At 37.9% G+C, this 17,119-nt stretch overlaps 2 protein-coding genes across 7 annotated transcripts in view; one reads left to right on the top strand and one right to left on the bottom strand.

Moving 5' to 3' along the window:
• Positions 1–17,119, top strand: part of fhip1ab (FHF complex subunit HOOK interacting protein 1Ab) — a 445,665-nt gene that overhangs the window by 61,689 nt on the left and 366,857 nt on the right. The gene's annotated exons all lie outside the window — the stretch shown is intronic.
• dclk2b (doublecortin-like kinase 2b) overlaps positions 4,064–17,119 on the bottom strand; it is a 40,331-nt gene continuing 27,275 nt past the window's right edge. The window contains exons 8-17 of one of the 6 annotated variants that reach the window (XR_015522582.1): positions 16,996–17,053; positions 16,650–16,769; positions 15,221–15,394; positions 13,007–13,140; positions 12,589–12,763; positions 12,430–12,510; positions 12,213–12,305; positions 9,141–9,156; positions 7,803–9,014; positions 4,064–7,587 (exon numbers count right to left, since the gene is read on the bottom strand). Coding sequence is in view for 2 of the 6 variants with exons in the window: in XM_087304991.1 (XP_087161117.1) it covers positions 8,998–9,014; positions 9,141–9,156; positions 12,213–12,305; positions 12,430–12,510; positions 12,589–12,763; positions 13,007–13,140; positions 15,221–15,394; positions 16,650–16,769; positions 16,996–17,053 (868 nt within the window). In the remaining 4 variants the exon portion in view is untranslated. Of the gene's footprint in view, positions 9,015–9,140; positions 9,157–12,212; positions 12,306–12,429; positions 12,511–12,588; positions 12,764–13,006; positions 13,141–15,220; positions 15,395–16,649; positions 16,770–16,995; positions 17,054–17,119 lie in introns of all 6 variants that reach the window. The other 5 variants (XR_015522583.1, XR_015522584.1, XR_015522585.1 and 2 more) reach the window with 5 other exon arrangements.

Here is a 17,119-nt window from a genome sequence, read left to right as displayed (position 1 = left end):
AATAAATGACATTATTTTGGATGATGAATGAATTTTCAAAAAAGCATTTTAATCCAAAAAGATTGTGTTGAACAGAACAAAAGGTAAAATAAGTGAGCGATGTAGAAGTTTCCCAGAAAGAGCAGGTAGCCTTTAAACTGCTAGACAGGAAATAAAATATATATTTATATTATAATAATAAAACCATTTTATAATAATTTAATAAAATAGTTCTTTACTTTAATTTGTTAAGAGAGCTTTAACGTGGCAGGATCAATGATGATGATTATTTTATTTCAAGTCTGTAAGACTTATTTGAGTTCATATTTAGGTTATTTACTAAAATATACACTAAAATATATCCTTTAAATCGTTCATGGAGATGAATGCAGTAAATAGTCTTTATAAAAAAGTTAAAAATAAACCTGTGCAAACAAGCTAACCTTTATAACCAGATTATTTAACAAAAGATGATTACTGCAGTAAAATATTGGTAGTCTTTTAATTAGCAAGATGTGTACAGGATAGAGAGGGTGTGAAAAGTGAATTGTTTGTTTTAAAACTTCTGAATCGGAATTTGTCCAATTATAAACCCGAAATACACGTGTTTGTTGTCATGTGGTGAACTCGGCCAATCGTGTAATATCGGTGTCGTCATCAGAGCTCCTGCAGTCGCTCTTCAGAAGCTGCACGGTCTGAGTTTGCCGTCTGATCTCGGAGCGCTGTCGCGGTACTTTGATGCCACATGTGACAGTCACGTGGCGTCGGCGCAGCATCAATCCGGACAAGATTTCTAACCAGAATGCACCGCTTTAAGACAGATTTCGATCGATCTGCGCAGCGCTGCATGAAGTCGAACGCACCTAAAACAAAAAAAGTGTTATGACGTAATGTTTGCGTCACGTGATACTTCCCGTGAGCGTAACAGCATTTTTAAATTTCAACCGTCATCAAACTTCATAAAGGTAAGCCTAACTGACCACACATTCACAACTCCTCCAATGTCAGATAAAGGTTAACTAATCACATTTTGTCGACCAAAAATATTGATTTACACGTGACGCGAGGCTGTGACATCTTTCCACATTTAAATGCATAATCACTTCAGGTGCTGAGGAGGTGCTTTATTCCGTGTTAAACGCTACTAAAGTGATTGAATTCCATTTTGTGTGACATTTTTAGCTGTAAAGAGTAATAGTTTACCTCAGATCTTTAATATAAAAATTATAGACTGTAAAAATAAAAATGAATAAACTTTTCTGCTATTTGCGTCACGTGGCACTCGCTCGAAATTCCCGATCTCGTGAACACGAAAATTCCAACCGTCAAATTAAGACTGACCGCACATTCTCAACTACAAGTCGAAGATTTTGTCTCATATTGTTGACCAAAAATGTGTATTTATACGTGGCGCGACGCTGTGAAACATCATTAAAATGAGTTCTAACCATCACTAGCTAAGTTTCCATCCAAAAATGCGAATAAACTTTATGCGCATTATCGCATAAAAGTTGTGCGAATGAAGCAGCGTTTCCATCCAACGAATCAAAGCGAAGAAAATCGTCACTTCCTGATTAACTGGCGCCAAATATGAACAGTAAAACCTGCATTTGCTGCAGTAGGAGAAGCTGCATCAATCTTTTCTGAATGAATGCGCCTCAGAAGACAATCCTGACAGGGCGCAGTGGCGTTTGAAGGTGTCAGCCGCGGAGCACAGGCACTCTTGATTCTGGAGGTCATTAATAATATAACAACACTGATACTGAAATGGTAAGGCGTTTTATAATGACAAAACAACATTTCAGATGTTTTATAATGTGCTCAGCCTGACGTTTTATCTATATACACTCATTTTAAGCATCACATGATCTCTTCAACAAAATCACATGACCTTTTTTTAATGCGAATCCTACCCAGTAAGGCGCATAAGTTTTTTTATGCGCATTTTCAAAATTTATGCGCATCATGGCGCTTCCATCAACGCCATTTTTTTATGCGCATTTTGCAAATGGGTGGATGGAAACATAGCTACAGCGACCTGCTAAGTTTATATTGTGATGTCACAGCAGAACATGACAACAGTCACCTCAGGTGCTGATTATGTGCTTTATTCAGTGTTAAATGCAACTAATGATAGTTTGAATAACTTTTACGTGACGTTTATTGCCGTAAAGCAGCAGCAGTTTACTTCAGATCTTTCAAATAAAATTAATAAACTCATCAATGACTGTTTTTCCTCTACTAAAAAAAAGCTTAAACCAGACCAGGCTGGTTGACTGGTTTTAGCTGGTTGACCATCCTGGTTTTAGAGGAGTTTTGGCCATTTTCACGCTGGTTTCCAGCCTGGTCTTAGCTGGTCAGGCAGGAAGATGACCAGCCAAAATCAGCAATGTCCAGCTTAAACCAGGCTGGTCATTTACAAGCTAAAACCAGGCTAGAAATGGGCAAAACCCCTCTAAAACCAGGATGGTCAACCAGCTAAAACCAACCAACCAGCCCAGGCTGGTTTAAGCTGTTTTTTTCATCTGTCGGATAAAGGTAATTTGACATTCCCAACTCCACCCATGGATCATATTTCACGTTTTGTTGACGAAAAATGTGTATTTACATGTGACGGCGACACAAGGTGTTTTTTCACACTAAAAATTTGTTTTCAAAGCATCGATAATAAAGTTTATATATATGGTTTCTGTTGCGATATTGCAGCAGAACAGCATACTAACAGTTACCTCAAGTGTTAATTTAGATTTAGTTCTTTATTCAATTATTAATGTGAGTTTGAGTATCATTTAATTGTTGTAAAGCAGCAGCAGTTTACCTCACATCTTTCAAATAAAAGTTATAAACTTATCCTATACATTTTTGCGTGTATAACAAAATATAACAAAACTCTGCATAAAGGTAAGACTGAGTACACACATTTACAACTCCTCCAAGTCTATTATTTGTCACATATTTGTTGACCAAAAATGCGGCTTTAAACATGACGTGACACTGTAAAACCTGCTAGGTAACTTTTCCACAATTAAAGTTTTGTCCTAACCATGAGCGGCAGCGAAGTTTATATTGCGCTGTCCTGGGAGAACATGACAACAATCAGCTCAGATGATGATTATGTGTTTTATTCAGTGATAATAATGCTAATAATGTGCGTTTAAATACCATTTTACGTGACATTTATTGCTGTAAAGCAGCAGCAGTTTTCCTCAGATCTTTTAAATAAAATTAATAAACTTATGCCATAAATGTTTGCATTTCGTGAAACTCGCTTGAAATTCACGATCTCGTAAATTATCATGGATGTGACCATTTTCTATCCATGTCTCATATTACACGTTTTGTTGATGAAAAAAAAGTGGATTTACAAATGACGGCGACACAAGGTATTTTTCACATTAAAATTTTGTTTTCCGTTAGTGACAAAACATCGACAATAAAGTTTCTATTTACATTTTCTGTTGCAATGTCGTGGCAGAACAATATACTAACAATTACCTCAAGTGTTGATTTTGTGCCTTATTCAGTCTTTAATGTGCGTTTAAATACCATTTTACATGACATTTATTGCTGTAAAGCAGCAGCTGTTTACCTCAGATCTTTCAAATAAAATTAAGAAACTTATCCCATGAATTTTTGCGTTTTGTAAGACTCAAGATCTTGTAAATTATTGTAGAAGTGACCATTTTTGACCATGTCTCATATTTCACGTTTTGTTTATGAAAAATGTGGATTTACAGGTGACAGGGTTTTTGAATTTAGTTTTCATCAATGACAAAGCATCGACAATAAAGTTTCTATTTACATTTTCTGTTGCGATATCGTGGCAGAACAACATACTAACAGTTACCTTGTTGATTTTGTGCCTTATTCAGTTATTATTGTTAGTTTGAATACCATTTAACCTGACATTTTCTGTTGTGACGCAGTAGCAGTTTACCTCAGATCTTTCAAATAAAAATTAATAACCTTTGAATCCGTTAAATATTTGCGTCACGGCGCACTCGCTTGAAATCCCGATCTCCTTGACATGATCGCATTCCAACCATTAAATTTTGCCATACAAAAAACGTAAGATGACCACACATTCACAACTTCACCAACATCTTGTTTTATTTCTCACATTTCTGTTGACCAAAAATGTGGATTCACACTTTAAATCGTGACGAATTCATTTCGGTCACGTTTACACTCAATAAAAACACTCGGACTCGCGACTTCTTTATCAGCTACTCATGATGTATTGTTGCAATACAAAACAAAACATGAAATAAATCCATCGTTAGAATCATTAATAGGAGCTTCTTGCCCCAAATGTACAAAAGTTACTACCATTAATACCACAAGCGACCGTTTAGATCAAATTAAACCAACAATTCTTCTAAAAAAAGGAGGCATATTCATGGAGAGATAAACACACACATACACACACACACACACACACATCCTCATTCGCTGAAGGCTTAAGTTTTGGTGTAAAGCAAAGTTTTAACACTACATCATCAGGCTCTAACACACATTTGGTCACACAAATCAGACGTAAAGAAACATCCAGCAACACAATTCAGTTCTCGCTTCAGTCTCGAAGGCTTTTTTCTTTCAGCTACAAACACTCAAATGTCTGAAATGAGAGTCTAATGATGCATCAGACACAACATCAACATGTATGTACAGAGAAAAAACAGTGTAGGAAAAGTTGAGGTCGCTGGTTTAGTTGAAGCCCTGCGTACAAACCAGACCAGAAAACAAGAAAATACACATCGCGATTCTGAAATCACCAGAGGATATTGTGTATTTGCACCTAAATGATCTGTTATTGAGGAGCTGGAAACATTCATATAAACACCTCAGGGTGCGCTCACACCTGTGGATCGATTCTTTTGTTCCGAAACGGATATTAAAATTGTCACAATGTTTATTTTTGTTCTTGGTGCAGTTCTCTTTCACACGGCAACGATTCTAAACGCACCGTTTTAGTTAGAGCTAAAACAAGTCATGTGCGAGTAAACTCTCCTCACATTGGTCAGAGTTTCACGGTTTATTTTTATATTGAGTCCCGCTCAGCTGTCATACGTCCTTATTTATCCTTACGCATTATAGGCTTTACATTATAGAGAGAAATAACAGGGCTCTGTTCTTGGGCCACGTCTCTTCTTCATCTACACGACATCTTTAGGATCAGTCATCCAGAAACATGGATTCTCCTACCACTGCTATGCTGATGATACCCAGCTATACCTCTCTTTTTACCCTGATGATCTCTCGGTTCCAGCTCGCATCTCAGCCTGCCTGTTGGACATTTCACACTGGATGAAAGATCATCATCTTCAGCTTAACCTTACGAAAACAGAAATGCTTGAAGTTTCTGCCAACTCGACTCTACATCATAACTTTTCAATCCAGATGGACGGGGCAACCATTACTGCATACAACATGGTGAAAAGTCTTGGAGTAACGATTGATGACCAACTAAACTTCTCTGAGCACATTTCTAGAACTGCTCGATCGTGCAGATTCTCACTCTATAACATCAGAAAGGTCCGACCCTTCCTATCTGAACATGCAGCTCAACTCCTTGTTCAAGCTCTTGTTCTCTCCAGACTGGATTACTGCAACTCTCTACTAGCCGGGCTTCAGCTAACTCTATCAAGCCTCTTCAGAACGCAGCAGCACGAGTGGTCTTTAATGAAGCTAAAAGAGCACATGTCACTCCGCTGCTCATCCGTTTGCACTGGCTGCCAGTTGCTGCTCGCATCAAATTCAAAGCTCTGATGTTTGCCTACAAAGTGACTTCTGGCTTTGCTCCTTCTTATCGGCTCTCACTTCAGCAGATGTATGTGTCCTCCAGAAACTTGCGTTTCCCGAACTCTCGCATTCAAACTGCCCAGTTGGTGGAATGAACTTCCTAACTGCATCAGGATGGCAGAGTCACTCGCTGTTTTCAAGAAACCACTAAAAACTCAACTATTTAATCTCCACTTCACTTCCTAATCTGCCATTGCCTCTCCGTCTCTACCGTTAATTGTACAAAAAAAAAAATTACTAATGTTTTGCTTCTTGCACTTTACGCACCTGAAACTTGACTATAGCACTTCTTCATTGTTGCTCTTATAGTTGTGTAAATTGCTTCCTTGTCCTCATTTGTAAGTCCCTTTGGATAAAAGCGTCTGCTAAATGACTAAATGTAAATGTAAATAAACCAAGCCTGCTCTTCGGTCAGATTTCCTAATGGATAAACAGCTCTCGTTAATAATTGAGATGCTTTCACTTTTGTATTTGACATGAAACGCATATTTATCGGTAGGAATGACATCCCGCCCTACTCCTAATTCTCTCTTCATATAGCCATATGCCTATTACATATCCGGAATACTCTAGCCTGATAAAGCCTGGTTCGGATCATATCACTTTTTCACAATCAATCCGCTCTCAGACTGATTGTTTTAGCGTGGATCTGAGCGCGATTACTGGATTCACATATGCCAAACAAACCGCGCTAGCTTGGGAAATGCACCACAATCCTAAACAACAGTCTAGGTGTGAAAGCACCCTCAGTTTCATCTGATTTATCACAATATTGGACGTAATTTAGAAAAAATGGGACATTCTTAAATTACTAATAATTGCTAAACAACCCATTTTTGTCTATTTGTTTACTGTTTTCAGTCTGTAACATATAGATGCATGCGTAAATATGAAAATCAAATTGCAGTGTTTACAATTCATAAAATGTTCAAAATCTGGAATCAGATTGCACACAATAGGGTATATGCTGAGCTAGTGTTGTTCCCATACTGATAAACATCCGGTGACCTTTTTTTTCATTTTATACGGTTCCTATTACAGCATTGATGTTGTAAAGTCATTAAAATATATTCAGTTAAATAGACTTTGGCATTCATTTAGTAGCTCAAGCGTAAGTCAGTTACTCGCACGCGCCCATCAGAATCGGCAGGCTGTCACAGAAGCTCTATTGAATATACTGGGGTAAAATAAATGCTCATATTATAAAGACACGGCGGGGGAAATGTAATGTAATGCAGTGCTTCTTCTACAATCTGAGACCCACTTTATATCAGATATCACTCAGCCAGTGGAGATCGCTGATTTTTTAGAAAACAGACCTTAAAGGTGTCGATTTTGCAATGGCCTTCAGTTCACCGGAAGCGTTTAACCCAGGTTACGGACAAATTAAAAGTCCTATTAGCATACTTCAGCATATACCCTATTGAGCAGGATAAACATTGTAGATTACATTCAGTCAGACTGTCCAAAACAAACATCCAGCTCCATTAAGATTGGCACAGTAGTGCTGTTTTGTTTCAGTTTTGTCTAAAAGGATATCCTTTCTACTTATTTCTCCTTTTTAATGCAACTTTCAGAATCTCAGTAATACTACAATACGAGGACTGCAAGTAATACTGATGTGGTCGACAAAACTGGAGGGCTGCGATGAGAAATGGATGCATCACAATTAATGGATCCTTTCTTAAATTTCCAGAATTTACATTATAATTCACTCTGGAATGGATGGTAGATGGCACTCCAGGCTAGTTTTTAAACAGTATGTGGCTCTCAAGGCTAGCATTTAACAGCAGATGGCGCTGTAGGCTAGTTTTTAAATCGTATGTGGCTCTCAAGGCTCGTGTTTAACAGCAGATGGTGCTGTAGGCTAGTTTATAAATCGTATGTGGCTCTCAAGGCTCGTGTTTAACAGCAGATGGCGCTGTAGGCTAGTTTATAAATCGTATGTGGCTCTCAAGGCTCGTGTTTAACAACAGATGGCGCTGTAGGCTAGTTTTTAAACCGTATGTGGCTCTCAAGGCTCGTGTTTAACAGCAGATGGCGCTGTAGGCGTCTGTTTTAACAGCAGATGGCGCTGTAGGCTAGTTTTTAAATCGTATGTGGCTCTCAAGGCTCGTGTTTAACAGCAGATGGCGCTGTAGGCTTCTGTTTAACAGCAGATGGCGCTGTAGGCTAGTTTTTAAATCGTATGTGGCTCTCAAGGCTCGTGTTTAACAGCAGATGGCGCTGTAGGCTTCTGTTTAACAGCAGATGGCGCTGTAGGCTAGTTTTTAAATCGTATGTGGCTCTCAAGGCTCGTGTTTAACAACAGATGGCGCTGTAGCATAGATATATACACTAGATATCACATACGGACCCTGAGCATGCGTCAGTAGCGCCGCCACATTTGTACAGTGCTCTTGGGACAAATGGCATTGAAGACAATGTGCCAGTGTGAAGATGCTGGACTTTAGTGCTGTGTACGAGTGTAGTAACGAGCAAAGAAAGAAAGCAAAAGCACCAAGGCAGAACATTTTATAGGTAAGATTTAGTTTTTTACGCTTTTCTATGTTATGAACTCTTGTGCTCAACAAGTAACGTTATTGATGACGATACAGTCTCTTACTGCACTGACCATAAGGGAAAGTTGCACCAACTCACACTAAATACCAGGCTTATGCTAGTTGTGTTGAATGAAATTACATTACAACAAGACACTGCAGTGCCAGAAACGTGTATTATTGTCAGCTAAGTGAACGAGTCGTTCATAACGGAGATTCATTCACAAACGAATCGCTCCCTCCGTCAGTATGAGCAGTGAAAGCAGGAGAGGGGCTGTTTCAGGACATGGATTAGATCAAGTTTAACAGGGAGGGTGGATAATACATCTCCATGCACACAAACACACACTCTTTGTCGGCAATGCCCGTGCGGTCACTCATCCATCAATGTAGAAAATGTGATGTAATAAAATATTGGCTTACTGACCACCGGGAAAGCAGAGCTCAGCGGTTGATCTAGAGTGAACAGCGCCATCTGGTGTTGAAAACTAAGCTCAACCCATTCAAAAGAGCGAATCGTGATGCATTTGGAAATTCTGTGTATGGATGCAGAATGATGACAGATACGGAGAGATGCCGGTCTGGTCTGGTCTGGTCTGGTCTCAGTGTTGTTGTTGAGGTTTGTGGTGGTCTTCAGGGTTTCTGTTCTTCTGCGCCTCCGGAGAGATTCATCAAACTACTGCCAGCTTTGATCTACACGCAAACACATGAGGAAATCCTCACTTCAGCTGTTAACCCTTCCATTCACATCTATATTTAATTATTAATTAATAATACTCATGTTTTCACATCGATATTCAGATAATCATATGGCCTTACCATGGAGATGATCCACCTGTAACAGAGGAAACAACACACTGTCAGCTTGAGCCAATTAGAGAGAGAGTGTGATGGTGTGTATGTGTGAGTTAGGGTGTGTATATGAGTGTGTTTGTATGTGTGTGTTTGCATATGTGTAAGTGTGTATGAGAGTGAGTGTTTGTTAGTGTTGGGCGATGTACGAAATTTTCAGATTGTAAGATGTAAGATCGCTGATACGCGATCACATGGGGGCACGGCAGTGTTATGTTGGCTTATTTTTCTAAGTGTTTTTAATAACCTTTTGGCAGATTTTTATTTATTTATTTAATAGTCGACTTGCATTATGTTTTATCTTTGAAAACAATTCAAAGCAATGCAAATCACTGCGCTCTACCAGTTAAAAAGGCGCTGAGACAGAAATTATTTCAACAAGACTTGATGCAACAGTGCGGTGCAGGACAGGATTTGATGGTGAATTCGGGTCCATGCCGTTATCCGAGTATTTATATTTGACTGCCGCTAAATGCATATAATATAAATAGTTGAAAGCAAATGAAATGATATTAATCTACGCAAACAAAAATGCATTAATAGGATGCAGTGGACTCTATTGGACTATGTGGTAAAGGTAGGGCTGGGCAATTTTTATGATTAATTTGAATTTACGTTTTAAGACGATTAAATTTTTTATTAAATTGAGGTATCACTATTTTTTAATAAAAATATTAAATATAATTGCACCGCTTTGGTTCACTCTCTGTATTATGCTGCCTGACTGCCTGTCTGGGATTCAATCATGGTAGTGACGGACTGAACACAGAGACTGGACTGCCTAATTTAACCCAATGCATGAAGTTGTGGGCATGCATCGCAGAGCTGCTGCAAATACAAGCATTTAAGTGTCTTCAGTTGTGTATTTTTCTTCTGTTAATACCTTTGCATCAAACGAGCTTTGGTCCACTCTCACACACTACTGCAGCACTGCGAGAGGATTTACATTCAGACTAATGCAACATGCAAAATCCCACTGAGTCACGTCTGTGTGGATTGTCAAGACATATTCCCTCATCAAGTCGATAAACTTGATCTAAAACATGTATGAAGGACGTAAAAACCTCATGTGATAAACCGCGCCGATATTTTGATTTGAACACGAGCAGAGGTGAGGGACGGTAGCAGTGAAAATGAAAGTAGCCGCCCTCCATGACGTTATTTAGCGGACCTAGTTGAAACCCAGATCAGGCAGCATAACACAGAGAGTGGTGCAAAGCGCATCAAATGATCGGTATTTAAAAGGGGGAAAAAAGAAAAATAGAATAAATATGTGATTTTATATTAGACACACATCTGGGGCCTCATGTACGAAGACTTGCGTGGAAATCATACTAAAACATTGCGTACGCACACAGAGCTGTACATGTGCGTACGCATAAAAAAATTCAGATGTATGAAACACTGCGTACGCCGAATCTCACGCATATTCTTTTGTACATCCGAATGAACGTGAAACTGAGCGCAACATGCACGAGCGCAAAACCCCTCCCTGCCTCCTCCCCCGTATGAATATGCTAATGACTCTACTTTGGCAAAACCCAACGAAAAAGCAACGGCAAAAGCAAGCAAAAAGAGAAACTTTGAACAGAATGTGAATTGGAGGTGCTGCTTTCAGAGGTAGACCGGAGAAAAGCGGTGTTATTTGCAAGTTTGTTCTCCGGAATTAACAACAAAAGAAAAAAATAGAGTGGGAGAGTTTAGCTGATGCGGTTAACACAGCTGGGTCTGAACATCGCACTGAGTGCATTAAAAAAGAAATAGTGCGATTTATAGGTGTAAAATATTGCAGTATTTTTAACAGTCTCAGTGGCGCAGCTCGTAAGACACAGGATATCATGTTTTGACACGTTCGAGCATGAACTCGGTTCAAATCCAGCATCTGATGAACTCTTTCTTCTTTTCCCCCGCTACATATCAGATTTTGCCAACTCTTCATCACGAGAAAGACAAGTAGGAATCATTAATAAGTCTGTGCATCATATTTTATTTGCACATTTATTGAATGGAAATGTTTCTGTTTTACGCATGCAAATCTTCAGATAGTGTCTTTATAGCAGTGTGTGTGCAGTAGATCGCTCAGATTACATTGGGAAAACAGGCGACCGCTGCAAATTGTGCTTTAATGTTTAGCTGGTCAACTGTATGGTATGGAAACCTTATATACCTGCTAGATGAACCCGTCTCATACAGCTGCCATTGCAAGGCTCAGACACTTTGTAGAGAAGAATTTAACACAACTGCCTCTAGGAGTCGCCAATGGAAATAAAACAGACACGCACAAAAAATGTGCGTACGCCAGCCATGAAGCTGCCGTGAAGCTGCGCACATTCCCACGTTCAGTTCATCGTTAGTAAATCCAAACGTGAGCTATTCTGAGCGTGAAACCTGGCGTACGCAATGTTTTTGTGCGTACGCAGCATTGATACATGAGGCCCCTTGTGCTTTTATTTGCTCCTGCTGTACGTCCACAACTTCACGCATAGGGTTAAATTAGGCTCTACAGTTTCCATGTTCAGTCAGCCAATCTTTCACAAGCTCAGCAAAACTCGCAAAAAATACCTCTGTATTCCTGCAACTGCAATATTTACACAAATATATATATATATTTGAAATCTTCAGCGATGCTATTTAGCTTGTGAATTTGTTTTACATTTATTTACACCTCGTTGACCACTTTATGTGTATGGCATGGCCATTAAAAATACACTGTTCCTTAACCAGATGGTTTTCAAGTTACTTATAAAGAGAATGTTACTTCAGTCATGTTGTTGTAATGTCTTAAGTTGACTAGTTACACAAAATCGTAATCGTAGTTACACGAAATCGTAATTCGGTCAAACATTTTTAAAAATCCAGATTTTTTTTGCCGTATCGCCCAGCCCTAATCTGTATGTATGGAGTGTGTGTTTGTCTGTGTGAGTCTGTGAGTGTTTGTGTGAGAGTACATGTGCCTGAGTGTTTGTGTGAGTGTGCATATGTGTGTGTGTTCGAGTGCTTGTGTGAGTGTGTGTATGTGTGTGTGTGTCTGTGTGTTACCTCAGCATCTGCTCCTGTGTTGTTGTGTGTGTTTTCTGATTCAACACTGTCTTCCATTTCACACACCATATTAGTGTCCATCGCAGTCTCGTCCTGCTCACACACACACACACACACACACAAGCAGAGGAGTTAGCATTTATTCATACGTTCAGAGTCAGTGCTGAGTGTGTGTGTGCACATCTGTGTGTAAGTGAGTGAGTGTGTGTGTGTTCACCTTGACCCAGCAGTGTTCCAGCACCTCGTCAGCTGTGTATCGATCTCCAACATCCACCTGCAGCATCTTCCCGATTAAATCCTGCAAACACACATTGAGCCCCAGTGAGCTGTCGGTCTGACGTCAGCTGATAAACCTCTTCTTCAGTGTTTAGCCAACCTTAGCCGAGTCGCTGATATTGTCCCAGTACGGGGAGGGGAAGTCCAGTTTTCCCAGTAAGATCTGCTCGAACAGCTCCTCCTGCTGGTTCTTCTCGCTGCGGAATGGTGGAAAACCACACAGCAGGATATACGTGATCACACCCGCCGCCCAGATGTCCACCTTCAGCCCGTACCTGAAACACACACACGCAGTCACTTAACTACACACTTTAAACTGTATATTGTATTCTCCAGTGTTGAATGCTTGACTCTGATTGGCTGATGAGGTTCTAAGGTGTTCAGTTATTGTCAGATAAAACATCACATGTTGTCAGAGCAGAAAACATCCTGTGAGTAAACAGGAGCAAGCATACCCAGCTTAACAGCATTATATTGATCATTTATATTAATATTCAGTTATCACAGACAGGTTTTACCCAGACTCGGCGATAATCTCTGGAGCGACGTAAGTTGGCGTCCCGCAGACGGTGTACAGCGGACCCTCCACTACTGTAGCCAGACCAAAATCCCCCAATTTCAGAGACTTGGTGCCATCCGGATACTCGCACACCTACACACACACACACACAGATGTGTTCATACCGTACACGTATATGGATCTGGTTAGAAATTCATTAAATATAATCAGCATTATGTAATCAGTACTTAATTTGAGTAAACAGCTTCTTAAAATACTTGTAATAAATAAAAAATTAAGTGTAATCTGATTACATGGTTACATGTTATTTGCACAACGGCACTAAATTTAATTGACTCACCTAATTATTATCTTTTTGAACGTTTATACTGTGTATATATATATATATATTATAATTGCCCTGCCGCTTGTATACATTCATGAGTCAAGGCATTTGCAATGATTTTTATTGTTTGCTGTATGCATTAATTCAATAATCTGCACTTCTAGTGTTTTTTACATTAGATATTTCATGTAGCAGTGATATTGATGTGAATTTCATGTTTTCAATATTGAATTTGTAATGTTGCTGCTTACTTAATTTACTTTATGTTTTAAAATCTCTGTAGTGTTGTTCAGTGTTACTATCAGCAAACACTAACAGCGAGTTATACTAGTGTGAGTATTGTGAAGTATTAACTGTCCACTATTGCACTTTAAGATTTTTTTTTCTGTTTGTCAAAATATCACAACATTATCCTGCTTCAAAACGTCAAATAAGGCATAGCACAGAAGTAATTTTAATATAATCTAAAAGCAGTCAGATTGAATAAAATAAAAAGTGCCATCAAAGTAATCTAAATGTAATTTAACTGTAATCTGATTGCATTGCTATTAAAAGTAATCTAAATGTAATCCAACAGTCAGATTAAATTGCCATAAAGGTAATCTAAACGTAATCCAAAAGCAGTCACGTTAAGCTGCCATAAAAGTAATCTAAATGTAATCCAACAGTAGTCAGATTGCATTGCCATAACAGCAATCTAAATATAATCCAAAAGCTGTCAGATTACACTCATAAAAACAATCTAAATGTAATCCAAAAGTATTTAGATTGTTGTAGTCATATTGTATTGCCAAAAAAGTCATCTAAATGTAATCCAAACGTAGTCAGATTGCATTGGCATAAAAGTAATTTAAATGTAATCCAAAAGTAGCCAGAATAAATTGCCATAAAAGTAATCTAAATGTAATCCAAAAATAGTCAGATTGCATTGCCATAAAAGTAATCTAAATGTAATCCAATAATAGTCAGATTAAATTGGCATAAAAGTAATCTAAATGTAATCCAAAAGTAGCCAGAATAAATAGCCATAAAAGTAATCTAAATGTAATCCAAAAATAGTCAGACTGCATTGCCATAAAAGTAATCTAAATGTAATCCAAAAGTAGTCATATTAAATTGGCATGAAAGTAATCTAAATGTAATCCAAAAGCAGTCAGATTGCATTGCCATAAAGGGAATTTAAATGTAATCCAAAAGTAGTCAGATTGCATTGCCATAAAAGTAATTTAAATGTAATCCAAAAGCAGTCATATTAAATTGGCATAAAAGTAATCTAAATGTAATCCAAAAGTAGTCAGATTGCATTGCCATAAAAGTAATTTAAATGTAATCCAAAAGCAGTCATATTAAATTGGCATAAAAGTAATCTAAATTTAATCCAAACGTAGTCAGATTGCATTGCCAAAAAAGTCATCTAAATGTAATCCAAAAGTAGCCAGAATAAATAGCCATAAAAGGAATTTTAAATGTAATCCAAAAGTAGTCAGATTGCATTGCCATAAAAGTAATTTAAATGTAATCCAAAAGCAGTCATATTAAATTGGCATGAAAGTAATCTAAATGTAATCCAAAAGCAGTCAGATTAAATTGGCATGAAAGTAATCTAAATGTAATCCAAAAGCAGTCAGATTATATTGCCACAAAAATATCTATATGTAATCCAAATGTAGTTATATTGCATTGTCATAAAAGTAATCTAAATTTAATCCAAAAGTAGTCAAATTAAATTGCCATAAAAGTAATCTAAATGTTTTCATCATTGATTACAATTTTGGTCATGTAATTTGTAATCAGTAACTGATTCATAGTCGACCAGTTCATAATCATCTGCATGAGAATTAAATTGTGTGTGTGTGTGTGTGTGTGTGTGTGTGTGTGTTTGTGTACCAGCAGGTTCTCTGGTTTAATATCTCGATGTACGATGTTCATTCTGTGCAGGTATCGCAGCGCTCCGGTCAGGTTGAACAGCATGGCACTGGCGTCTCGCTCTGTGTATTTGGTGGAGCAAGTAATGGCATCAAACAGGTCACCACCCTGCACAAACACACACACTTTAACGTACTACACATACAAAGACAACACCAACATCACAGAAATGCAACTATAAGACTCTTGCAACTTCTTTCATCAAATTTAGACACTATTTGTGGACTAATCGTCATTGTAGTGTGGAGTGTGTAAACACAGGTATTTGGAAATAACATTGAGTGCAGTGTTTGCTATGTTACTTCAAAAGTAATTAATTTCTAATTGCATTATTAAAATAAGGGTTGCTGAATCACTGACTAAAATGATTCATTCAAAACAGCTGATTCATTTAGAAATGAAGCAAGCGATTGTCATTGTAAAAGAGTAGCTGAATCAGTTTCTCAAATGATTCATTCAAAACAGCTGATTCATTCAGAAATTAAGTGATTGCTTTAGTTAATGCTTTGCTGAATCACTGACTTGAATAATTCATTCAAAACAGCTGATTCATTCAGAATTGAAGGACATGATTCTAAAAGTATTGCTGAATCATTGACTCAAATGATTCATTCAAAACAGCTGATTCATTCAGAATTGAAGGACATGATTCTAAAAGTATTGCTGAATCATTGACTCAAATGATTCATTCAAAACAGCTGATTCATTCAGAAATGAAGGACATGATTCTAAAAGTATTGCTGAATCATTGACTCAAATGATTCATTAAAAACAGCTGATTCATTCAAAAATAAAGGACATGATTCTAAAAGTATTGCTGAATCATTGACTCAAATGATTCATTAAAAACAGCTGATTCATTCAGAAATGAAGGACATGATTCTAAAAGTATTGCTGAATCATTGACTCAAATGATTCATTAAAAACAGCTGATTCATTCAGAAATGAAGCATGTGATTCTAAAAGTATTGCTGAATCATTGACTCAAATGATTCATTAAAAACAGCTGACTCATTCAGAAATGAAGCATGTGATTCTAAAAGTATTGCTGAATTATTGACTCAAATGATTCATTAAAAACAGCTGATTCATTCAGAAATGAAGCATGTGATTCTAAAAGTATTGCTGAATCATTGACTCAAATGATTTGTTCAAAAAAGCCGATTCATTCAGAAAGGAAGTCATTTTGATTAAAAAAGCTCTGCTAAATCACTGACTCAAATGATTCATTCTAAACAGCTGATTCATTCAGAAATGAAGCAAGTTATTGTCCCAGTTAAACATTCACTGAATCATTGACTCAAATGATTCATTCAGAGGCAGATCAGAATATGTTGGTGAAGATGTTTATATAGTCATCATTACTAGTGTTTATTGTACACTGACTGACCTTGACCAACTCCATGACCAAGTAAAGCTCAGTGGGCGTGTCCAGCTCCTCTATTAGCATAATGATGCTGGGGTGGCGAACTCTGCGCAGTATCGACACCTCATTGGCTATCAGATGCTCCTGTCGACACCAATCAAACAGTGAGAGGCACATTCAGCCAATCAGTGTGCGAACACTTAGTTCAGCGTCAGTAAGATGGAAAATAGTTTATTGACCAAATTTAAAGAAAAGTGTCTGCCAAATGCATAAATGCAATATATATATTTGATAATCATGCTGCGATTGCAGTTACACTACCTCATGCTTCACTCGGGGATTATAGAGACAGAAAGATTAAATCTTGTACCTTTCCACTGCACTTGGCCTTATCTATGATCTTCAGTGCGTACTCCTGTCCTGTAGACCTGACACACACACACACACACACACACACACGACCAGATATAGACCATCCGCAGTGACAGTGTAGT

This window comes from Danio rerio, chromosome 23 (assembly GCF_052040795.2).
Source record: "Danio rerio strain M-AB ecotype USA chromosome 23, GRCz13ab, whole genome shotgun sequence".
NCBI lineage: Eukaryota > Metazoa > Chordata > Actinopteri > Cypriniformes > Danionidae > Danio > Danio rerio.
Note: the sequence above shows the minus strand (reverse complement) of the source record. Positions and strands in the feature narration are given on the sequence as shown.